This window comes from Anomalospiza imberbis, chromosome 14 (genome assembly GCF_031753505.1).
Source record: "Anomalospiza imberbis isolate Cuckoo-Finch-1a 21T00152 chromosome 14, ASM3175350v1, whole genome shotgun sequence".
Lineage (NCBI taxonomy): Eukaryota > Metazoa > Chordata > Aves > Passeriformes > Viduidae > Anomalospiza > Anomalospiza imberbis.
Genome location: NC_089694.1, coordinates 6,591,134 through 6,616,378, shown reverse-complemented (window position 1 = coordinate 6,616,378; position 25,245 = coordinate 6,591,134). Strand labels below are relative to the sequence as shown.

Here is a 25,245-nt window from a genome sequence, read left to right as displayed (position 1 = left end):
TAGGGAACAGTTCTGGCTGGGCAGGAAAAGCATTTGTGTCAAAACTACTTGCTTGGTAGCTCTTATCATTCATCTCACCAGGCTTATAGAAACTTGCTGCTGCGTGGCTTAAGCAGCAAAACCTGTTGAGTTCTGAGTCTCTACACCTCCTCAAGCTAGGCTAAATGTTAGCACATGTAGCTGGAGATTTCCATTTTGCTATGGGAGGTTTGCTATGAGTGACACTAGGCTGTGTAGCACTATTAATAAGAATCCAAGATTAACTCTGGTAACCTTTGAACTACTGCACATGATTTGCTGTTGTGACATGTAATGGGGGGGTTTGGTTGCTGGAGGCTTTGTAGGCTGTGTAGAAAGTCCATCATGCATCAGCCTGCTGATCTTGCCATACTCTCAACAGGAAACCTTCACTGTTTAATCTAGTGATACGACTCTGGTTTCAGTATTTTGTGTTCTGGAAAGTTTGTGAAGTGTGAACAGTCAAAGCAGACACCAAAAAGGACATATAATTCCCCCCATGCTTTGTACTGCAGAGGGTTGAAGAAGTTGAGTGCTAAAAATGAGCGTTGTCAAGCTCTGAGAAGTCTCTCCTCCAGTTGTGTGCAGTTTGTTTATTTGCCATGAGTAGGCTCTGATCTCTCTGTGACTGATGGGTGCAAGGCTTCTGTTCTGGGATTCATTGACTATTTTGCCTGTGCATGTGCTTACTCTGTGAATGGGTGGGCCACTGAACATGAAACAGGAGCATTCATCACATGTGAGGGGTGCACTCAACAGTCCTGTCACCAGGACTTGGGCAGCTCTGTTTTGGGTAACATTGTAGAGAAGGGGCTTTAATCAAACCTAGTCTTGTGAATACAGAAAGTTTTAGAAGGTAATAAGGGAAAAGGTGCCACTCCAGATTTTATTATACCTTAGTTTGAAGCTAAGTGTAGCAATAATTATTAGGATCTTTGGGGACCCTGTCTGTAGTTTGAATTGATGGTCCTAGTTCCCAGCAGGACTTGAAAGGTCCTAGAAGATTTTTTTTTCCCCCGTTGTTCTTTGGAACTTCAAGGTTCTGGTTAGAAGAAAAGTAACTGAGAGATTGAGATTTGTATCAGGAGAATCCTCTGGTTAATTAGTTCCTTGTGTCTGTGGCTACTTGCTACCGAATGCTGCAACAAGATGGCAACTATGAATAGAAGGCTACACTTGTTTGGATAATTTTTCTTCTTTTTTCTTTTTTTTCCTCTTGTGGAATTTGCTTGATGTCTTGAAGGGGCAAAGGATAGCGATGAAAACTGTGACTTTAATAGATGGTGCTTCTCTCCTGATCCTGTTGTGCTATGAAGGAACTCTGGAAGTGTTCTAGATGCTTTCTGTCTCATTGGTGCTATCTCTTCCTTTCCTCACTCACTACAATTTAGGAAGCTTGGTGACACCGATCCAAGTTTGACATGTGTGCTAGCTTTTTAGGCAAATTCAATCCATTAAATGTTTCTTCTAATGCCATCAGATATATGACTTGCTGTAAAGAGGTGTGTTTGAATGCTCCCAAAGACCTTTCTTTATACAGAAGTGTTTCCCCTGTTGGTGATTTTCAGATGACTTTGTAGTTCAGAAGCAGCAATAGCTAAAACATGCTGAGTTTACAGTGGAACCAGGTAAACTACAGAAACTGGGAAGCAGCGAATTATCTGTAGCTTTATACCTACCATGGGATTTTGCAAAACAGGAAAGGCCTTTGCACCCTAGCTTGCATTGTATTCAACAGCTTGGTCCCTAGGTTCTGCAAGAATAGCAAGGTTTTACTTCATGTCATGTGAAGCAATTAAGCTTGACAGTGAACAAAAGCTTCTGTTTGGTACTTTTAGGCCTTCTATATTAAAGTTAAACAGGGATTTAAAAGCACACCATTGATGAGAAGCAAATATTCACTTTTTTTTACACACTGGTAAAATCTTCCTTTCTCATCTTATGGCAAGCCCTGCCCCTGACTGGACGAAACCCATCAATTATAGCGGTTGTGAGCAAGAACTGTTCCAAGTGCCTGATCTGACTTGGTAGTCATGATCCAGTTCATAAAACTTCAAGGTGACAATGTTACGTATAAGAGTGCTTATCATACAAGAGGTTTTAGAAGATTAAATGTCTTAGCTGAATCCTTTATTTAATTTTTGCCCTCTTGATTTGTTGCTGGAGGCAGCTGAGCAAGAAGCAAGTTGGTGAGGTGCACCCAATAAGAGGGGCCCCGGGAGAGCTTTAGGTCTGTTGTTTCTGCTGTAAGAATCCTATGGGGAACAGGGTGCCTCCTATCAGGGGTTCACCATCACTTGCTTCTTGCAAATATCCTGTCACCATAACGTCTACAAGCAGCATCTTTTTTAAACCTTCCGGGCACTGCAGCCCTTTCCTTGGGGTGATTCTACCTTGTGTGATTAGTCACCCCTGAAGTTTCATTACAATTCTTGCTTTACTCATGAGGATGGTTCATAAGATGTCTTAATATGGACTCGTTTATTTTGAAAGGAAATGGCATCTCTGCCTTTAGAGGAAACATGGTTCAGTTGTTTTATGTATAATGTCTAGTCTGAAGCTAAATTCTCCTCAAAAGCTCACTAAGTCCCTAGTAGCTGCTTGAAGGACAGCTGATGAACCGAAACCGAAGGGTTCAAATACCTTCTGCTTGTGACGCTGGCTGAGCCGTGGGGCAGCACCCCGGTGGGTGAGCCGGGGGGGGGCCCAGCACCCATGTGGGTGAGCCGGGGGGGCCAGCACCCATGTGGGTGAGCCGAGGGGGGCCAGCACCCCGGTGGGTGAGCCGAGGGGGGCCAGCACCCCGGTGGGTGAGCCGGGGGGGGCCAGCACCCCGGTGGGTGAGCCGGGGGGGGGCCCAGCACCCCGGTGGGTGAGCCGGGGGGGGGCCCAGCACCCATGTGGGTGAGCCGGGGGGCCCAGCACCCATGTGGGTGAGCCGGGGGGGCCCAGCACCCATGTGGGTGAGCCGGGGGGGGCCAGCACCCCGGTGGGTGAGCCGGGGGGCCAGCACCCATGTGGGTGAGCCGGGGGGGCCCAGCACCCCGGTGGGTGAGCCGGGGGGGCCCAGCACCCATGTGGGTGAGCCGGGGGGGCCAGCACCCATGTGGGTGAGCCGGGGGGGGCCCAGCACCCCGGTGGGTGAGCCGGGGGGGCCAGCACCCCGGTGGGTGAGCCGGGGGGGCCCAGCACCCATGTGGGTGAGCCGGGGGGGGGCCAGCACCCATGTGGGTGAGCCGGGGGGGCCCAGCACCCCGGTGGGTGAGCCGGGGGGGCCCAGCACCCCGGTGGGTGAGCCGGGGGGGCCCAGCACCCCGGTGGGTGAGCCGGGGGCCCAGCACCCCGGTGGGTGAGCCGGGGGGGCCCAGCACCCCGGTGGGTGAGCCGGGGGGGCCCAGCACCCTGCTGGGTGAGCCGGGGGGCCAGCACCCTGCTGGGTGAGCCGGGGGGCCAGCACCCCGGTGGCCTGGCCACGTCCCTGCTGATCGATGGCTACGCCACAGAGAAGCCCCTCTTCCTCCACAGAGGTGGCTCTGGCTCTGCTCCAGGCTGTGGAGGAAACTGACTAAAAGCTTCCTCTGGCTGCGTCATCTCCTCGACTCTTTCCTGGCTCGGTGCAGCTCCAGCAACCTTATTTGGCTGACTTCATTTCTTTTTTTTTTTTTTTTTCCCTTCTGTGCAGCAAGAGGGCCTCCCTGAATTTGCACAATAAAGCTGTTATCTGTGCTTAATCACTGTTCTGAGAACTACAATGGCGTTTGTTTGAAAAGAGCTCCAAGATTTCAACTCCTTGGATCTCTATCATTCCAGTGTCCCGTTTCCCTTTTCTCTGTTTGCTCAGTGATTATACCAGAAACCAATTTCAGCGAGGAGTCTGCTGCTGTAGTCACACTATTGGAAAAGAGGAAATCTCTCTCTACCCAGGAATAATCCAGGGCAATTAACTGATGTAAATTAAGAGCAATAGTAAGCAGCCAGTTAATTGCTTGCTTTTTCCTAGGGCTATTTGGGAACCGCATGTATTTGCACAGTCCAGCCAATAATACTGAATTAAGTTTGTTTTTATCCCATCTGAAACTTCCAACCTAGGCTGAAGTCTCTCGGTTGATGGAAGGCTACTCGTTCAAACACATCTTTTTGTAACTTTCCTGTGGCTGTTTCTAGGTGGAGCATTCAAGTGTTTTGGAAGTTGTGGGCATGTACCTAATGCTGAGTCCAGTAGCTAATGCTGACTCTAAGGCAGTGCTTAAAGCAAATACTTGGTGGGGAGGCAGGAAGAGACAGTCACTGGCAGGCTTGGTGGTTATAAGACCACAGGATCATCTGTAACTGTTTGGAGGTTTAGAACCTGAAATTGCAGAAGTTTGGGCCTTATTTTATTATATTATATTATTATATAAGAGACAATTATGGCTGCAGCAACTGTGGCTATCAATAGGTAGGTGATCTAGTGCTGCTTCCTTCCTGTGCAGCTGTGAAAAGATATACTCACTTCTGTGCATGTGTGATCCTCCAGTGCGGTAGTGGGGCACTCAGAAACTCCTTGCCTTTGTATAGCAGTTTGTTGAACTTAAATGGGGAAAAAACATCCTTTGAAGATGTTTTTAAAGGCATGACTCCTGCAGAATGCTTTTTCCTAGTTGTACTAACATCTCTGAAGCTGCAGTAGTAGCTGAGGAACCTATTGAAAGGTACAAACTTGATACCTGTTGAAAGATACAAACTGTGGATGAAAGAACGTGGATCAGTTCTCATCCTATTGCCAGGCTAAGGAAGAGGAGTACTTGGCCATGCTAGGCCTCTTTCCCTCTGGCTGTTGCTGGTTGATGAATAGCTATGGGAAAGGGCAGAGGAGTGCCCCTAAAGGAGGAATGAATGAAAAGGCTCTGAATCTAATCAGCTGTGTAGAGAAACATGTAATTAGGCAAGAATGAGATGACGGAAGAGAAGAGGGAAGAGGCATTCCTTTCTCTTCCAGCTGTGATTCTGTGTAGAGTAAAATGAAATCTCAGAAGAGTTCAGAAAGAATACCTGAATCAGTGACTCAAGTGCCATGGTATTCATGGTCCAGACTGAGCTGTATTCTTGCAAATTTCTAGTTCTTTTGTTTGTTTCTTAGAGGAAGGCTTTTCAGGGACGGAATTTTACTGTCCTGGAGGGTGAATACTGTAAAAACTTGCTTGTTGTATTTTTCGTTGTCTTTTTTTTTTTTTGGTGGGGCAGTGGGGTTGTTAAATTGATATTGGAGAATTTTGCATGCAACATATTGGAGAACAGTTACTCTGCCATTGTGTAGCTTCCTATATTCTTGAGGTGGAATCACAGAATCAGTTTGGTTGGAAAAGACCTTTAAGTCTGAGTCTAGCTGTAAACTGATGATTTTCTGCAGCCATGAACCAGTCTTGTCTGTCTGTATATCACTGATATTTAACTATTCTCATTTATAGGTCCTTATCAGAGCATTTTTGTCTCTCTTGACTAGGAATTTAGTTATGATGGTGAAGTGACTTAGTACAGGAAAAAACTTGCTGCTGCAAACTGAACATAGGCTAATAAAGCATAGAATTCTAGGCTAACTATATGGGATTCTGGGCTAACTTTTTCCTTGCCATAGCTTTTCAACTGTACAGTACAGTTGAAAGGAAAAAGCCTGGAATTCCATTGTGCTTGGTTACAGTGCAGAAACTGAATTGCCAGAGAAATGATTAGGATTAACTGTCAGGATGCTTGATGTCTTCCATCCCCCAGAGGTGTGGCTTTTCATTCATAATTTCTCTAAGAATATAAATATGGCATAGATTTTAGTTTTTTAATTCACTTTCCATGAACAATATACTCAGAGGGCAAAAAAAAAATTAGCTTCTCAATATGCTAAATATCTTCTCAAACAGTTTTCTGGATGGACAAGAGGGGTTTGGTTATGTATAATTTCTTTTCTCTGTTAAAATCCAGAACTGGATATCTTCCTGACAATTGTAGTCTACAGGACTTGCAGAATGTCAGTAAGTGGTTCTGAAGGCACACTGTAAGAAATAAGGCAGTTCCACTGCTGACAAATTCAAGCAATATCAGGTTGCCCAGTAAAAAAGCTTTGATGCAAAACCCACACAATACTTGGTGGTCCAATACATCTTATATGAAAACAATCGTGTTAGTCAGAAATAATAGAGAAGGAGGGGTTTGTACATATGTATTGGAAGTAAGGATTTGCCTACAGGTCATTAAGTAGACACTTTAATGAAGATAACCTCTTTGGACTGGCTGTGTTTGATGCCTCCCCAGGGTGTTTGCCCTCTTGTCTACAAGGGCACAGTGCTGGCTGCTCCCGAGCCTGCTGCTGACCAGCACTCTCAGATCCCTTTCTGCAGGGCTGCTCTCCTGCTACTCCTCTCCCACTTTGGACTTGTGCCTGGTATTATGCTGCTCCATGTGCAGAATCTGTCATTTGTTCTTTTTAAATTTAATGCCACTGATCAATCATGCTCTGAGTTATCTAGATGCCTTTGCAAGACCTTGTGTCCCTTGAGTGAGTCAGCAGCACAGCCAGTGCTGGTGTTGTCAGTACCTTTGTTAATGGTGCATTCGGCTCCTGCAATCCAAATCATTGATAAAAATACTGAGCCACACTTGCCCTATTATGGAGACCTGGGGAACATCACTGGTGACTGGTTGCCAGCCAGACACAGCCCCATTCCCTGCAGCCCTCTGAGCCCTGCTGCCTCTGGTTCTTCATCCAGCACACTTTGAACTTCCTTATCTTGCAACTGAGCAATTTGTCCAGAAGGATGCTGTGAGAGACAGTATCAGAAGCTTTCCTAAAACACTGAAAAACTACATCCACCACCTTTCCTTCATCCATTGAGTGGTGACCTTATTGTAGAAGGATGCTAAGAGTCTTGGTTGTGCCTGATGACTGCATTGTCTTTTAGACACTTTAATGTTCTTTAAATGCCTTTCAGTAGCACCCAGTAACTTGGTCAGTCTAATTACTCTCAGACTTCTAAAACAGATCTGAAAGAAAGCAAAATTGCCTGGAAAGCTGGAAGGATTAAAGAAACTTGCTTATATTGTAGCTTATAGTGCAGCTGAGACAATAGAATACAAAAACATGCAATATTGTCATGTGTTTGATGTATGGTTTGTATGTGTTTTGTTTTGTTTTTAAAATCAGCAAAGTTATCATTTAGGAATGTCACCAGATTATATTACTCACTGTATTCATATTTTCCTCTAAGTTTTGACAGCAATCATTAATGGAGACACTGCACAGCAGGCATAAGAAGGGTGTTGCTTCTCTAGTGTGTTTCTTGTTACTACTTTATGTTGCATCCAAATGTTAAGAAATGTCTGTGGTCTGTGAGATGAGATTGAAAGCTTAAGTATCAAAAACTGTTTTGCCAACATCTGTTTATTTAATTTGTTCCTACATGTATCTCAATATTAAGGAACTATAAAGCTGCTTTTGAAAAAGCGACTGATTAACTTCATTCGTTTTTTTGGGTAGACAATGAAGGCTTCAACTGAGATGTATTGAATCCAGTGTCTGTCCATATTCAGTGTTCTGTAGCTACAGTTATCCTCCTACAGTGAAAAATCAGGATCTGAGCTTGCCTAAAGAGAAACCTGGCTTCTTCTGTTATTGAAAATGTGCTGTTTGAGCTACTGGATTTTTGTTGCAGTATCTGTAATTTTCACTAAGGCGCACTCAACGTATGAATTTGTTTGCATTGGTGAAGTACTGGAAGCAGAGAGCAGTAAAATGATTATGTTCTATGAATTCACTATTCACAATCCTCTGGACAACGAGAAGCTGATGTATGAACTTTTAGGCTGCTCATTTTGTGAGCTGCCTCAAAAACTCTAAGGTTACTGGTAATTTGCACAACAGGGTCAGAAAATACTAATATTACTAAAAATGTCAGGAAGTTCCAAGTCTATGGCTGGGACTGTGGAAGGCTTGAAGACTGTTATTATTCAAGACTATGAAATGCTTTATCACTAAGTCAAGAAAACATTTTGATAAGTGATGTCTTAGTCCTCCAGCCTGCAGCTCCATTGTGCTGATTTTGTTACAGAAGCTGGACTGTAACTTACTCTTTGCTGTAATACTGAGGTGACATACTTCTGTTGTTGCTATGTTAATCCTTCACTTCAAAAACTATCAAGGAACCCTTCTTACCTGAAGTTGGTATTGAAAAAAGCCCAAGTATTGACTTAATATTTTTTTGTATGCTTAAAACACTAAACTGTATCTGAAATTGATAGTATTCCGACCCAGCTATGACAAACTGGGAAGCAGCAAGTTCCTGAAAATTAATTTTCTTACTCTACTTGTAATGGCTTGCTGCTGCATGTGTCTTGGGCTCTGTGAAATCTATGACACCAATGTCTTCTGCACAGTATAGCTGAGGTTCTGTGTTGACAGCTGTACATGCAGAAATGCAAATCTCAAAAACCCCCAACTTAGGTTTTTTTTTTTCCTTTATCTTGCTCTGTGGTTTGTTACTAACATCTCAGATTAAAGGGTGACTGCAAGAGGCAATGCAATGTATCATGCTCAGTTTGAATACCCTTTTGCACATCCAGCAGTTTAGGGTAGAGATCGTTTTTTGAAAGGGAGCTCATGCCAGCATTTTCAGCTGTAAGAATATATTGGTATAGTAGTGTTGTCTTGAATCTACCAAAAGACAGAGCAAATACAAGGACTAAGTAGCTTCCAAATCACTAAAAGATCAGACCAATATGAACAGTACTTGCTTCAGCATCATGCATGGAAATACAATGCTTAGTGTTTGTTCTGACAATGGTAAATAATCAAGTAAAACTCTGTCAGAAGGCTGTGCTGCTCCTTTGCTGCTTCAAGTTCTGACAGGTTTAATACATAGGCTTTGTTGCTTGCTCTGTACTTGATTCACCTCTGTGCAAAGTCTCTTCTGCCCCTAAGCACCAAATGTATCTTAGTCAGAGGTGACCAGCCACTTCTCCCATGGCTAAGTTTGGAATGTCTTTAATACTGCAAAAAAAAGTGCTTGGTGAGTGTTTATTTTTTTTCCTCTATGGAACGTCTTAGACCACGTACTGCATTGCTCTGTGCTTTCAAGCTTTTTCTTGTCCTTTTACGAATGGCTTTGTGCAAATGCTCTGGACTCAGAAAAGTTTGGCATAGAGGACTTTGCCATTAAATGCTTTTACCGTGTTCAAATGACAGCTTTGATTTGGTAGTGTTTGGAAGGATTTGACAATAATTGTGACCTGAGAAGATTCAGACAGTCTTATAAACCAAGTGATTTTGCTACTCTGCCATTCTCTTAGAGAAAGATGGGTGATTAGATGCATTAATGTGGATCTATCCATTTCCACAAGAAGCCTGAGCAGGAGCAGTTAGCTGCTCTTACAGCTCCCAGTGTTCTGAAGAAGTGCAGTTAGGGGTAAGATATCTGCATGCAGGAACACTGAAGGAGCCCCTGACTTTGATCGAAGTTGAATTCATGTCTGCCAACCCTATGCTGCTGTACCTTAGCATATTGAATAACCTGAAAACATAAAACATCCCTACACCTCAGGTCTGGGTAAGAGCTAAACTCTCAAGATGACTTCTGAGTGTTCTTTGCAGAAGGCTGGTTTTCAGGCTCCCTGCCTCTCCTTAGTCTAGTGAGTTTTACTGTTTGCTTTTTTAGGTTATATCTGCATGTATGTTGACAATTCAGGAGATGTGCTCAGCATCTGGCTATTTCTCTTCCTACTACCCAGCTGAGTTTCCCAGATTTGACCTGCAGCTTTAGGAAGACCACTAACAGTTTGGCTTATGTGCATGTTTGGCTGCATAAAGATGGTCCATAACATCTCTGTAGAGGAGAATCAAGGATCTAGATATTGAAACTGCAATTCATGTGATGAAATTACTCTTGCCCACTTGATACAAGAAGTCTGTTTATGTTAGTAAGTCTTACTTGACCACTGACAGTCCTGGGCATTTAGCAATGTCTTCAATGCATCTAGGTCTCAGGAATTAGCTGAAGCTCATCAGGCTTTCTCTCGAAAATAGCCCCATTTCAAACAGTGTATTTCAAGAAGTGTATGAATGTGAACACAAGAGTGTGGATTTAATTGCAGCCCTGAATGGACTAAATCAACTTTGTTGCTAGCTTGAGAGCTTTGATGGTTTGCTGCCACTGTGAAGTTTTGCATCAGTTCTGTTCTGAAGTTCAACAGAAAAGGGGGTTAATGGCATGTATATATGTGTCTTGATGGTAAATCTCACCAAGGGGTTGTGTATCAGAGCTGCTGCAGAGGATGAAGGATGCCTGAGAGTGAGGAATAAGAGTGGTTCAGTTAGCTTGGTCCATCTTGTCCAGTTGTACCTAAAAAGCCATCTTGCCCTTTCTCTTGTATGTCCTGTAGCAGTGCCCCTGTGTAAATGCAGTGAACAGGACCAATGAAATTATTCAGCTGGAGTAAATAACAGACTAATTATTCCCACCCTGATTCACCCTTTTGAATTCCTACTTGTAGTGTAGTTGTTGAGTACAAGAATGAGCCCAGAGGAGTGATTGGGAGGGTGCAGGTTGTTTGGAATGGCTTTCTGTGGTGGTGGATACAGACACTGCATGTGCTGGCACTGTTCTCCTCAGCTCCTGTGCCCCTTCTGGAACCTTTTGGGACATGGGGTTCTGTGTCATGGTGGTGTAGCTGTTCTCCTCTGTATTAGGAAAGCTCAAATTCTTGAACTAGACGGAGCTTAAAATAACAAAGAATACCTCAGCAATCACAAGCTGATCTTTTATAAACTGTGGACAGTCCCAACAGAACTATTTAAAATCTGAAGTAAGTCAGTGGTGAGGGAAGCAAGCATGGGTGGGGAAACTGAATATTAAAAAGAAGTGTAGAACTGAGCCATTTAGGGGAAATCCTGTGTTTTAGGGAACTGTGACCTAAATAGATATGAAAATGCAGCCAGCCTAAATGAGACCCTGTACTGAAAGGAAGTTGCAGGATTTGTCTAGTGTGCTGGAAATGATAAAGCTGAAAATCACAGGATGATGAAACAGCTTTAGCTCATACTTGACTGTGCATGTAGTTAAATTTGGAGGGATGGCTCATAGTCTGGGCAGTCAGATCCCACAGTAAGACTCTGTTCTAGCTCCTAGAAGTCTGGCCATTGTTCAGAGGTTCAGTGAGGGCTGTGAGCTGGCCAAGAACTTGATGTGCCACACCCAGGCCATGCTCATGGTGTCTAGAACAGGCAGCCCTGTGTTCAGCTCCCCTCCCTGTAACAGAGCTAAACTGCTAGGAGTCTCTTAGTTGAAGGCCAGAGAGAAGCATGTGAAACAGATAAGCTTGCTCTGACTTTTTATCTAAATGTGACTCCTTTAGAAGGAAGAGCTTGCCCACAGCAGTTATCTTCATGCTTTCTTCCCCGTGAAAAGTGTCTTTAGTGATTAGCAGAGTGTTGGAGTGTTGCAATTTTATTTGTCCTTGATTCCAAGTTACCTCTGAAACAATTCTTAACTGTAGATGAATTTAGAGACCTTTACATAGGAACTGAGTATTTAGTCTCAAGTACTTCTTACTGTACATGTGATATCTCAATGCAGGTCACACTTGTCTTGTTAGCATCCTGTCTTGATCTTGTTTTGAGCTCCTTCCAGCAAAGTAGGTGCTTGTGATTTTGGCAGACATTCACTGGATGCTATGTTTGGAAAGCTCCTTGGCTTTTTGGGAACATATCTTGGCTCCCAGTCTTGACTGATCAGCCCCTCAAACTGGGGCTTTGCAACTGTTAAGTGGTTCTGGGAAATTCCCTGCCCTTGGCTTGAGGATGGAAGGGGAAGAACTGGACAAAGGGGAGGTTGGGGTGGGGGAAAAGTTGCCTTCTAAGAGCCGTCTCAGAAAATCTGAAGTGCTTCTGATGGTGGTAGGGAGTGCAGGGACTGTTTTGCTGGTCGAGTGACTGCAGTCACAGGCAGGATCATAACACCTTTGTACAGTGTACAACATAAAGGGGGTGGCACAAAACTCGTTTGTAACCTGTGAGTAGGATTGCCTGGGAGGAGCACACAATAGTGTGAGGAATGTCACCCATACCACGGCTGGCATTCAAACATGCCCACTGCCTGCTAACTGCCCTAAGGTTGAAGAGCTTTAGCAAGGGATATGGTTAAGCTCTGACATGTGAAGTACAACTGCCAACCCTGCCATTAGTGTACAGAGCCCATATAAGTGTGTATGTTTCTCCAGAGAAAAGCTCTTCTAACAGGCACAAAAAAAAGGGGTTTGCAAAACAAGCAATCTCCCCAAAACAATACCCAAAGCTGCACAGATTGTAAAAGTTGAATGATGGCAAATGCACATTGCTAGATTTTGCTTCTAGTTTTACCTGCTGATCCAGATGTTGCGGAAAAGGGGTCGGGGATTTCCCCCATGGTATTTTAATTTCCTTCTGGGTTTTGACTAGTAAAGGATGTTCTCTCTAAGCAGCTCAAACAACAGGTACAAAAATAGTTATTCCAAGGGCTTCTTCAAACTGACTCTGAAGAAACAGAAAATGGCAATGTTAATTACTTGGAACAGCTACAGGAAAGCAAAGGGAGGTGCTTGAAGAATCTATTTATGGAAAAGGAAATGGCAAAAATAGAGGAATTGGTCCATTGCACAAGACTGGGAGTAAGTAGTGTAATAAGTGGCATACAAGTATCTGGTCTTGACGGTAAATGTGGGGATCCACCCATGGCTGCTTCTGCTGGGTCACTACTCTCATCTTGCTACTCCTTTCCTCTAAGTGAAACTTGTTTGCCCTCTAGAGAGGATGGCAAGCTGCTAATAGCCAGGGTGACAGGTTGAAAAGTAAGGAATTACGTTTAAGTAGCTTTAACCTGGAAACATCATTAATGATTTTGGAAGCCATGCTGTGTAGGGGGATTTTAATAATAGTTTGAATTAATAACTTTGTAGTTGTCTTTGTAAAGTAGAACCTTCTTCCTGAAAAGATTGCCTGCCCAAATCAGATCACTGATTAAATTGGGGAAATGATACCTCCGGAGATCTAAAATGTGGAGTTCTCCAGCCCTGTGGAGACAGCACTGGCACAGCCCTGGCTTTGAGTGCCTGTGCAAGGCACTTATGAGTGTGTGCTCACTGGTGCTAAGGAAGGAAGGTGTCTCCAGAGCAGTGAAACATTGATTGTGAGAAAGCTGCAAAGCTGGGGCAGGATGAGTGAGTGAAGGCAGCATCTAAAGTAAGGCAACTGCAGACAACAGACCCTTTGCAGGAGGGGTAGGCTTTTTTTAAGTTTTCTTGTGAACTCTGTGAATGTGCTTTGAAGGAGACCTCATTTTTAAGAGAAACTGTCCTTGAGGGTAATAAATCTGATTCTCCACCATTTGAGGAAAAAAAGAACTCTGTAGTTTATATAAGGGTGTCTGAAGCAGACTCCCTGACTTGATATGAATAGCTGATCTCTGGACTGATAAACACGTCCTGCAAGGACGACCCCCTCCAACTCCACTTAGTGATCCTCTGCTCAGGCCTGTCTGAGTACCAGGTATCAATCACGTGCAAAGAAGAACTTAAACAGGAAGGCAGCTGTGGCTTCTCACACTTGGTCTTGAGAACCAGATAAGCAACAAAGCGTTGCTGTGCTCTGTAGGCATTAGCAGCAACTGCCTTCAAGGAAACTGATTTTTTTTTTTAATTTTTTAAATGCAAGCGTTCCTGACTACCACATGCTGCATGGAAGAGTTTTATTTTCCTTCTCATCACTGTGAGATAAGCAGTACAAATTAACATAGGAATATTTTGAGATTAATAGTCAAACAAATATACCAGGGCTCTGACACTACAGTATGACAGGGTTTATATTAGAATAAATCACTTGGTTTCCTTTTTTGAAACTGACCTTTAGTATTATATATTGTAGCAGAATTTTAGTTACAGACACATACACACAGAGAGAGACTATTCTGAGTATGAAGGGACCCACAAAGATCATCAAGTCCAATTCTCAAGCATATCATGTGTATGGGGATTGAAAGTGCAGCCTTGGATGTTATTAGCACCATGCTCTAACCAACTGAGCTAATCTCATGAATCACCTCAGTCAGTTTCTTGTCTTTACCCTTTTCAAGAATAGGGTTAGGGTTTCAACCACTGGATGCAATGACTGCTGTAAACCTTGTCAGAAAACTTATGGAAATGCAGTTGGAATGGGCACAGAATTGGCTTATTTTGAACCCCTTGGTTAGGTAAAGCAGAAATCTTCTGCTCTTCCAAGCTCCACATAGGAAAGCTTATCTTTTTTATGGCTGATGCGATGTGTTGTTTCCCCCGTACCCAGTGTTTGTAAATTGGTGAAGGTGAGTTTTGCTGGAAGCTATGGGCAAGCACTGGAGCATCCCTTGGTGTCTCTGCTGCAGTGAAATATTAAATGCTGCAGATGACACAGAGCATATCTGCCCAGACACAGCTACTTCCACCCTTTCTTAGGTGCTGGTGCCTCCAGCCTTTATACAATTTTGCAAGCAGGCTTCTCAAAGCTGTGAACTTTCTTGGTCTTGCAGGCTGGTGCTCTGGCCTGCTTCCTCTTCCTGTCCCCAGCAGTGTGGCTATTGAAGCTGTGTGGGTGCTGTGGTTTGTTGCCCACACGAGCCATCTTGTCTTGCTGGGGACAAAGAGCAGTTGCTGGTGGTGGGGATACAGCTCTGGTGCTCAGGTGTGGCCCCACAGCAGCTTCTGAATCCAAATTGGCTTGTTGCCCTGATCCTTCACAAGGAAGGAATAACATCGTGTGAACACAAATTTAGTTAGATTTAGCCTGAGTTCTGTTGCTCACAAGAGAGGTTTGTGAAGCTGGGTAGTAGCAGCTGCCCCTTCACTGCTCTGTGTCTTCATGCTCCATGTAAAGTCATTAGGGATGCTTTAAGAGGCACGTTCCTGCTACAGGCTGTACTTAGGTACCAAAAGAAAGCCACATACTCTATAGGATGTGACTACTACTTCTGGCTCACGGGGACCAGAAGTACCATGGCAAGCTTTCTCCTTGGGTGGTAGCTTAATTCAAATAGTGGGATGGGATGAGATGGGATGCCTTCTGTGGACTTACTGTGGCCTGTGCTCCAGTCAAATGAGAAGTGCCACGTTCCCAGCCGAGCAGGATGGGGCTGGTGGAGAAAGCTGAGAAGCTCCCAGGAGCTGCGGGGAGGGTTAACCTCTCTCTGGTGTCCGCAGTGTGGTGCCTAGGGTGTCCCTGCTGCTGTTCTGTTCCCTGATGAGCTTAGAGGCATGAAAAGGCCCTTTAAGACTGCTGGAAGGGGGCTTGGTTAATTAAGTGTAATCCTTTGAGAAATTGCAAGCGCTTTCACATGACCCAGCCTCACGCTGACACAGAGGAGCCAGGGCTGTTTCGGCAGGGTGCTGGCACTCGGGAAGGAGCCAGATGTCTGTGAGTATGGCTGGTGCTGGAGGTGTGGGGCATCACCCCTGAGTCCCCTCCAAGGCTCCAAAGCTCTGCTGTCCTCGCAGTGGGCCCGTGCAGGCTGACCAGTGGTGGGAAGGGAAGGGCAGCACTGCAGAGCACTCTACTCCAGAATCCACTTGCACCTTCCGAGAAACAGAGGGACACTTCTTGTTAAACTTACCATGTTGCTGCTGGTCTTGCTAAAAGCCAAAACCGGGCAGTTTTTTAGATAATTGAGGTGCTTTATGAGATCGTAGTTTGTGCAACTCCAGCTGGATTTGATGTGCTTCTCAGGTCAGACCTGTTGGAACTGGTGAATGGTATTGGCCTAATATTTTTACATGGAGTAACTGCTGGGTTAACTGGTGCCTTTCAGTGCAGAGGCTATAAAGATTGGTCTGGAATTTCTTTCTAATTGAGCTTGCTTCTGTTCTGTACCCACCAAATTTGCAATAAAATGTAAGTTTTCCCTGTGTTACTTTCTCCAGAAATAGTCCACTCGATGGCTTGAACCTGGGAAGCAGGGAATATCTGAAGCTTGAAGCCTCCAGCCCAGCAGGGTATAAGAGCTTCCTTGCATACAGGAAATGCAGGGAGGAAAGAAGCTTTAGCTCAGGGTCAGGGTTTTGTAGAGGTCGATACTCTGTTGTGCTGACTCCACTTATTATTCTGACATGAATTTCCTAGTACTCTATTCCTGTCTCAACTTGTGACAAACAGAATTGTCTTTTCTACCTCTCGTGCTGCTCAATGCACTGGGGCATTAGCACAAGCAATACATCCGTTACTGAGTGTGACAGCATCAGTCTTTCCTGTTTGTCCTGCCATATGCAGCTACACATTTTCATCTCAGGAAGTTGTTATAGCACACTATCAGGAGGACTTACTTAGAGACCTGGAAGATAGCTGACCATTACTGCTGCTAGTAACATTTATTTGGAATCACAGTGGGGCAGAAAGTGAGATTTGAAGGTATACAGGCAATATTAAAATACCTGAAAAGGTGCTGCAGATAGGTGCCTGGTGCCATTGTCTTTTAAGTGTGTCTCTTTAGATTGCTGAACACCATGGGAGGAGGGGGTAGTGGTGGCATGGGCCTTTGGAAAGCTTTTGCTGGTAAAAGGAAGCTTTCTCTGGATGCAGCTGCTCTGGGGCTGGAAGAGTATCTCTTCCATGCAAGAGGTTCTGTCTGTGCAGGAGATATCACACTTGACAATACTGTCCTTGGCAGCAGGAAGCTCTTTAATGTGCTCTGGCAGTGGCAAGCTTTAGCAGTGCTTAGAGTGGTGGAACTATGGTAATTCCCCAAATAGAGAACAGGAAGAATTGCTAGTTTTTTTTCTCTTTCCTGTAGCTGTTATGAAAGGAATCTGTTAAATATGGGTACTTTTTTTTGGCATGTTTTTAAATTTGGTGAGTATAAATTTGCCTGTTGGAATGTGATAGTTGAATGTTCTTGCAATGTGCAAAATGGTGTCTGGTAGCATTTCATATAGTGTTAGTAACTATTGGTATGACAGGATATTAAATTAAATGATGATGGAAAGACAAAAGACTATTTAGAGAACACCTACTAGAATAAACTTCTGTGACTTTAAGATCCAAGTAGAATTTAGAGAGTTGCAAATATTTGCATGCTGCAGTGGGTATATTATAAATGCTATGTTGAATAAATTCAATTAATTGCTTTAAACAGAGCGAGTATAAATTACTACCTTAGGGGATATTATTCTTGATAAATCTGTTGATGAAATCCACTAAACCTTCATAAAACACTTCCTGAGTGTTGAAAGTTTGATAGCTGTTTAGTAACAGAATATTTGGAACAGGAAGGTGGTATACTTGGGGATGAGTGCTGCCACTAGACCTTGTGATTGAATCACTGGTGTGCAATGTCTTTCTCTTGCACATCTCTCAGCAGTGTGCACCTTACCTGTCTGGACTGACAGAGCTAAATATGTACATGCTCAGCAGTTCAAGTCAGATACCTTATTGAAGTTTTTTTTCTGTTTGCAACCCAAATTATAAACATGCCAAGGCTTATGCCAGCCCTCAAACCTAGGAAAACCTTATTAGATGGCTTAGAAATACAAAATCTAACATTTTAATGCTGATAAATCTTGAGGCTTTGCTTAGAATAAGCAGTGGTAGCAAACTAGATAGATAAATGGTTTAAAAGTGCTTTTTGGCAGGGTAACTCTCAAGGGACAAAGCAAATGAGTCTAAATTTTGATGGGACTGCACAGTGCATAGTGTTTGCTTTGTTTTGCTATAGCATTTTTATTCCTATGTGTAACATTTGTGTTGGTCAGGACTCAGCTATGAATACCTTAGTAAAGTGGTTTTACTTAAAGTGAGATTTTAAATGAATGAAGAGGGAGAAGGTAAACATGCAGTGCCTGGCACGTATTTGTCTGGTAGAGATTATAGCAGTCTGTAGATCTCTTCTGGTAGCTTGTTTGAGCTGCAGGCAGAGTGCATTAAGATCAGTGCCTCCCACCACCAGAAATGGTAGAAACCTCCCTCTGAGCCAGTGGTTGTGAACTGGAAAAACAAAACCACCCTGGCTTGGTAGGGTATGGGGAAAAAAAATGTCTTTTGTGTGTTGTTTTCACACCAATGAGCCTTAACAAAGCTCAATTTTACAGCAAACTAGCTTCTCAGCCAAGTATTAAATTACCACTGATGGTTCAAACTGAGGAATGGGTAGAGTGTCACTGGCACAGGCCAGGATGTGCTCTCCCCAGCTCGTTCTGCTGACAGTTCCCAGCAGCGTGCTGCTGAACGTGTTAAATAAAGCCTGTTCAGCCGGGGGAAGCAGCACTACCGGGGTGTGGTTCTCCAAAGCACCAGCCTGTTTCCTGGGGTATCTCAGCTTCTGCTCTCACATCAGCCTCGAGTGCAGACCCATTCAAGGCTTTGCTGCTCCTAAAATTTAGGTTGCTACTCGTCCTGAGCACAGGGGGCTTCTGGGGGTGAGGAAGGAGGGAAATGTGTAAATCTTCCTAGTGAATGTAATAACTGAAGGATAATATCGGGTCAGATAGCTTAAGGGCATACAAGTGGCTGACAGTGAATTTTGCTGGCTCCAGCATGGGACTTTATTTTACTGTGCTAACAAAGATGTGAATTTTAATAAGTATTCTGCTTGAATGATGGGGTTACTGAAGCAGCTTTACTTTAAATGTTAAGGTGTGATTTGTTCTAAATAACTCTTAAGAGCTATTTAGGCACAAGTCGCAAAGAAGTGCCACAGGTGTTTCAGTTCAGTTTTCTGGTGCTCAGATATTTGGCCTTTAATCACCTATGCACATGATATCAGATAAGAGCAGCTACTGTGCTTTGTCCATAAACAGTGGAGCAAAGACTATTTTCTTTCGTGGTAGCTGATACATTCATGCTTTAGATGAAAAGGAAATACTTCAAAGCTAACAAAATGTAAGGTGTAACTTAATGGCTCATTTAATGCAACCCTTCTTATGCTGAATGTAGCTTATGGCAGCTTTGCTCTCACTGGTGGCTGTGCTGGGTGAATCAGGCTTACAGAAGAGAGAAGCAGGAGTCTGCTTCCAAGTGTAAGCAGCAAACCTGTTTTGGGGAGCATTCAGCCCTTCTAAGGAGTGGCCAGATTTTTGTTTCACCTAAGCACCATGAAATTAGCCCATTGTCAAGGTCTAGTATTCAAAGAGAATAATTTTGGGAAGGTGTACACTAAGAGAACTTTACTATTGAAAGCTGCCAATTAAAAAAAGAAAGCTTTGTTCTGAGGAGTTTAGGCCATTTTGCTTTCCTTGCTACTTCTGTGGGATGGTTTTGCCTCAGTTTGACACTGTGTCAGGAGGTTTAGAGGGCTTCAAAACCAACTTATTCCTGATATACTTGTTCATGATATCTTTGTTCTAGTAATGTCTAAATAGCATTCCTTTTGCATGAAACAGGTAGAACTTCAACTTATGTGTACTTCAGCTTAGCTCTGCTAAGCCTACCTTTAACCCTACAGAATTTTTAGCTTAACTTAAAACAAGAAAACCTTTAGGTTTATCTCAAGTGGCTATCAAGTACAAAATAGTGGTGTGCCCAGTCTGAAGCAGGCTTTCTGGGAAACCTCAAAAAGTATTTGTTGTAGTTAGTGGTCTCTTTTTTGTACTTACCTATATTAACTAGCAGAACATTTCTTGCTTCTTGGGGGAAAAAATCCTGCTTCTAGTTCTCTTGCAGTCTAGTTTCTTAGTAAACAAGATGTGAAATATGTACATATTTTTGGTAGAAATACAGGAATCAGAACTGTCTGTGATCATATTGGTATTATGTGGTTCCTTGAATATTTCTCTGCTTACTCTTTCTTTTTTGGCCTGCCGTGTCATGCAGTTAGCTTATAGTCCAAATATGACATTGAGTTGTTCTTAAAGCTGTTCACAGTGTAATTCCCTCCACCCCTCACTGTTGGAAGCCTGGTGGAGTGTACTAGTAGGATTGATTGCACTGAAGAGCAAAAAAATTAGGATTTGTTGATCTGAGGTAAATGGCAAGAGAGAACTGTTAATGTGTGAGCCTGTGTGCTGGGGTTTGGTGCCTTGTGAGTATCTGTCTGTACAATTTCATCTGCTTTCAGGCCAGGACAGTTTCTCTCTAGCCCCAAGCATCTAAATCATGTTTCCCAATAATTATCAGGAGTTATGAATGGGATCATCAGTGTTTTACACTAGCATTTTACCTGAAATGCCTCTGCTGTTTGACTTGCTTCATGAGAAGTGAAAAATGTGTGTGTGTCTTTCTGCGTCTGTGGGATGAAGCTGTGAACTCCCTTGCTGCAGTTCCTTGCCACTTTCATGCCACAAGTGAAAATGTGATGGTGAGACATTCCTGTCAAAATAGTTCATCATAAAACATTTCTTCTGGAAGACCATTCATGATCTTGCATCTAAGGCTAGTATAGTCTTGGTTAAAAGATCTATGAAATCTTGGTTACAATTTTAAATAATACCTAAAAAAATTCTGCAGTTTTTGGAGGTCTTCTATCTCCCTGAAAGAATTGGAAAGCAGTGTTGGCAGCTCTACTGCTATGGGAATTGTTCTCATGTTCATCAGGCAGCCTTTTTGTCTTAGCCTGTGAGGGCATCCTTGCATCCTGTCTGCTTCATACCCACGGCCCCTGGAGCATGTCAGGGATTGTGCCTTATAACTTCTCCAAATACTCACAAACACTGGAAGTGTATTGTTATTATAGACCAGCCTTCTGTGGCAGACTGGGTTGTTAATGCTTTTGGCAACTTCCTTGGTGCTCATCCTTCAAACAAAAGGGTTGGATGTCTTCTTGTGTGCACCCAGTTTTGGAACATCTCTGCTTTTGTGAAAGACACCAGAATGTTCTACTCTGGAAATTAAACTTTGTAAGATGTAAATGGCTCCCATGTGTGTCAGTACTTGTAAATATTTGTAGGACCAGAGAGGATAAAACCACTGTGAAACAGGAAAGTTGTATTCTACAGGAAAGCTGTGAGTACCATGCTGGCAGAGCAGGTGACTTTGTGCCTGCTGGCAGTGAAGCTCCTGGAGGCTTGAGAGCTGCTTCCTGGTCCTGGGCAGGTGTTTGTTTTCATGACTGGGTAGCATCACTTAGAGCCTGTGTTGTAATGATGCGTTTCTCTGTCTTCCAGATCAGTGTGCGTGTTACCACCATGGATGCTGAGCTGGAGTTTGCCATCCAGCCCAACACCACAGGGAAGCAACTCTTTGATCAGGTAAGTGATGGAGCTGCAGAAAATATAAAGTTGATAAAGACATTGTAATTCTATTGAGGCAACAGCAAATAATTTCTAAAGGACTTCAAAGATTGAGTGTCACTATATGTAATAGCTTCAAGAGAACTCAGCACAGTAAGAAATGGTACTTTTTTCACAAAACTACTGCATTTTGTAATATCCAAGATTGTGTTAGGAGCTATTACTTCTAGTGAACTGAATTGGTGCTAAGGCTCAAAATAATAGTAACAGGAAAGCAGTAGATATCTGCAGTCTTAGTTTGTAAGAGGAGACTTATGGGGGACCTAGTAAGCAATTTTTGGTTGACTTGCCTGCAAGCATTGTGTAATTGATTCCAAAGGGTCGTTGGTCTCTGAGCCAGGAGAGGCTCAGCTGGGTTTCAAATGCTGCTGCCACCTTGAAGTGCCCGTAAAGGGATGTTCTGTGCTCCCATCAGGCCCTGAGGGAAACCTTAAGAGCAGTGATGGCTGTACCATACTACAGTGGGCTGTCTGCACAGGGTACTTCAGCCTTCCCCAGCTTTCACTGGGCAGGCAAATTCCTGCTGCTCTGGCCCAAGCAGGAGCAGGGAGGCGAGTGCAGCCCAAAGCTGGAGCAGCAGAAGACAGACATTATCGGCTGCAGTGAGTGAAGCTTTGAGACTCCACTGTGTTTGTCTGCTGTACTTGGCCATGGATTTACTCCTTGGAGAGAAATGGGAACAGTAAATTCATAGCTCAAAGACATGCAAATTGAATCTTGGACTAATGACAAGATGAGGGAATTGCCAGACCAGATAGGTCAGATTTGGGTGTGGTTCAGTAGAGCTAAGCATTCTGGGGTCAGTTCCACATAGTACCTATCATAAGGAAGAGAGAAAATTAAGGGCTGATTCACCCATTGAAGTCAGCTATTTCATTTGGGGCCAGCAAATATAATTTAAATTTTTATACATTTTTTTTAGATCTTTAACCACAAACTACTGTTTTCTCTTGTACTCAGCTAGATGATTCAACACTAGATGATATATTGCTCTTTGCAGCCCAGCCCTGAAATGGAGGGAGATCCAAAGCTTTAGTGAAAAAGCGCCCTTTCATAATGGGAAAAGTAAAAAGGCTTTTGAAAAAGTTCTGAATTGCAGCGTAGTTCTCAGCTGTCTGTGTCTTACTATGTAGTAGCTCCTGCATATTTTAGCCTCGTGTGGTCTCAGATCTGACAGGTTTGGATTTATAAAAGTGGAAGCCAAGTTCTGTCCAGAATCCATCTGTGAAACATGGAACTCTGCCACATTTGGTTCATGAGCGTGTTTGCTAATGAAGCTGAGGTGACATGTCCCCAGGTTCATAAAAAAATGAACTGGTTTGGGTTTTTTTATTTTTTGAAGGGGGTGTTCTTCATGTGGATGCTTCCCATGATTATTTTTCAATATCTGGCTTCTTCAACTATCCAAGGAAAGCACCAAGTGCTGAGAAACAATACTACTCACGTCAGTAATATTTTTATTCTGCACATGGTATTTTCAGTCAGCTCTAGGTCATCTGTGGCTTCTGCTGCAAACTGACATTGGTGGCAGACTTGGGCCTCATCAGTTTGTCTCTGAGAAGCATCCAGTTATGTTTCCAATATAGCAGCTCCTCATGTCAGTAATTGATTTCACTCCTTTGTCCTGCTCTTGGACAGCTGCACATTTTCCTCCCTTCAGTGTATTTCACACAGCACCTGTCTAAACAGAATTTTGTTTTGATTTTTCCACAGTAAACACTTTGCCAAGGGAGAAAACAAATGCTGTTGCAGAACTGAGTTTCTAAGTTGAGGTAGTGCTTACTTCACCTAAATTGGATTGCAGATGAAGCTGAAAATGGGGGAGGGCAAAAGTGTCTGAAGCTAGTTTTAAACTTTTGTTATTTCTAAAAGGTCTGGTTGACATAAAACTTGCTCCCTGTAGGAAAGGGATGGACCTTTAAATGTATTGTCAGCTGTTGCATATCCAGTGTTTTTCACATGACTGAGCTGTTTTTGGGTATTGGCCCTTGTAAAGGGAGAGTCCAGTGCTGCTGTCCCTGCTGACACTGTGGCTGCTCCCTGGCTGGTCATTGTTCACTCTGCCTCAGTTTCTATCCTTAGGTTGTCTGGGGTCCCATGATGGGGTGTGTGAGAACAAAGTTACTTCTGTTTTTTTTCTAGCTCCCTTAAGCCATGCTGTGCCCCTGGACTGGATACTCTACTGTTTTCTGCATGATGCTGGTTCTGAAAAAAGATCTGCTTTCATCAGTGCTTTTTTGAGGGAAGGGAGAGCTCCTCTACAAAGCAGATGTATGGTTTTGCTGTTGTAGGACATTGACTTGTGGTGTGAAACCTGATTTTTGACTCTTGTACAGAAACATTTTAAGATATCCAGCATCTTTTTGCCCTGGGGTGCCCTTTCACTTTGAACTGTCAGTTCTGAGTTAAGCAAGAAGGAAACTGCTAAGCATTACCAAGCTTTTTAGCTGCATGGCTACCTTAGTGCAATCTGCTGGCTTTGCTCAGTAACATTTAGGCAGTATTTATTTTCACCTGTTGTATATGAAGGTAGATAAATGTATTCATTATGCCACACATGATTCTGGCCCATTCTGAATAGGATTCAGAAGATTTTGGAAAGCTTGTAGCTAGGTTTTAGCTTAATGAGGAGAAAAGCATTTGAGTCTAAAGTTCTGTAGTAATAATATGTGAAGGAGCATGAGGTAGAAATGTTCCTGTCTTCCTCTTTCCTGCTTGGTTAAATTACAAAGTGAATTTTTGTAGTGACAGAACAATGCAGATACTTCTCTGCTTTGTAGGAAGTGGTTTCTGCCCCAAAGTAGCTGGCTGTAGAAATACCACTGAGCTGATATACATGAGCAGTAATGTCATGATTTATACTAGACCTATTCCTGTTCCCTAATCTTGTAACTGTACAGCTTTAGCTTAAATATCTTAGGCTTGTGTGCAAGGACAAAACCTGGATTAAATGAGACAGGATTGTACTGTCTTCTGCAGTTTTGCTGATGTGCCTTTTAACATCAGCTGCTGAACTCCAGTGCTTACTGACTCACTAGCAAGAACTGTAACTTTGCTCCCATTCCTCAGCTGCCAGAGATGGATTAAAAGAAGAGCTCAAGGATGGGCTATGCATGTCAGGGGTGCTGCTTATCCCATAGGCTTTATTACTTCCCAGGTACCTTGAAATGTTCCTTTCCTGGGCATGCAGAGCACAGGCACTGCAACAGTGACAGCTGCTTGTTTTCCTCCTTTGACCCTTTTCTGTATTGGGCTGGAGTACAGCTGGTCTGGAGAGCAGTCAGTAAACCACAGCAGTGCTTTGCACTGTATGTCTTCTACACACCAAAGATTAATCTGTTGTCTGGTGAAAATTCTTAGTTATTTGTTGCTGTGGATGGTTTTGAAATTCTCTCTCCAATCTCTTGCCTCTCAAACTTCCTTTTTTTTGGGTAAATGGATTCTAGCTTGAATCACTGAGCATCCAATCTCCTTAAAGGTGATTTCTGTCCAATTAAGAACCATGAAGACAAGTCATAGGTTAAAGGAAATGTGACATGAGAAACTTCAGTAGCTGTCATTTCAAACTTTAAAAACATGTGGTTATCCTTCCAAAGATGCTTTTCCTCATTATTGTGAGCTTTTGGGGTCAAAACTAAGCTTGTAATAGAAAAGTACACTTACCTCTGGATTAAAATGATAACAATAAGCATCTCTCTGCACACTTTAAACCTGGTCACTGATGCTGTATTTTATGTTCAGCATTAAGACTTATACATTTTCTTTTTAATTCTTAAGGTTCTTTCAGATTTCATTAAGAGCCAGATCTCCTAAGATTCTGAGTTTGTGTGTCCTGGCTTGTCTTGCCTTGCTTTTCTGCATGACCGAGGTGTTGTGCAGATAGAAACCTTGGTAATGCTTAGCAGCTTCCTTCTTGTTTATCTGCTGCAGTGAATTTAGTGGTTTTGTAGAGTAACAATTTGATTTTGTAGAGTACCAGTTTGTCAGACTTCT

At 43.2% G+C, this 25,245-nt stretch overlaps 1 protein-coding gene across 1 annotated transcript in view; it reads left to right on the top strand.

Annotated features, from left to right (window-relative positions):
• MSN (moesin) overlaps positions 1–25,245 on the top strand; it is a 41,722-nt gene that overhangs the window by 2,035 nt on the left and 14,442 nt on the right. The window contains exon 2 of the mRNA XM_068204684.1: positions 21,127–21,210. Coding sequence (XP_068060785.1) covers positions 21,127–21,210 — 84 coding nt within the window. The remainder of the gene's footprint in view (positions 1–21,126; positions 21,211–25,245) is intronic.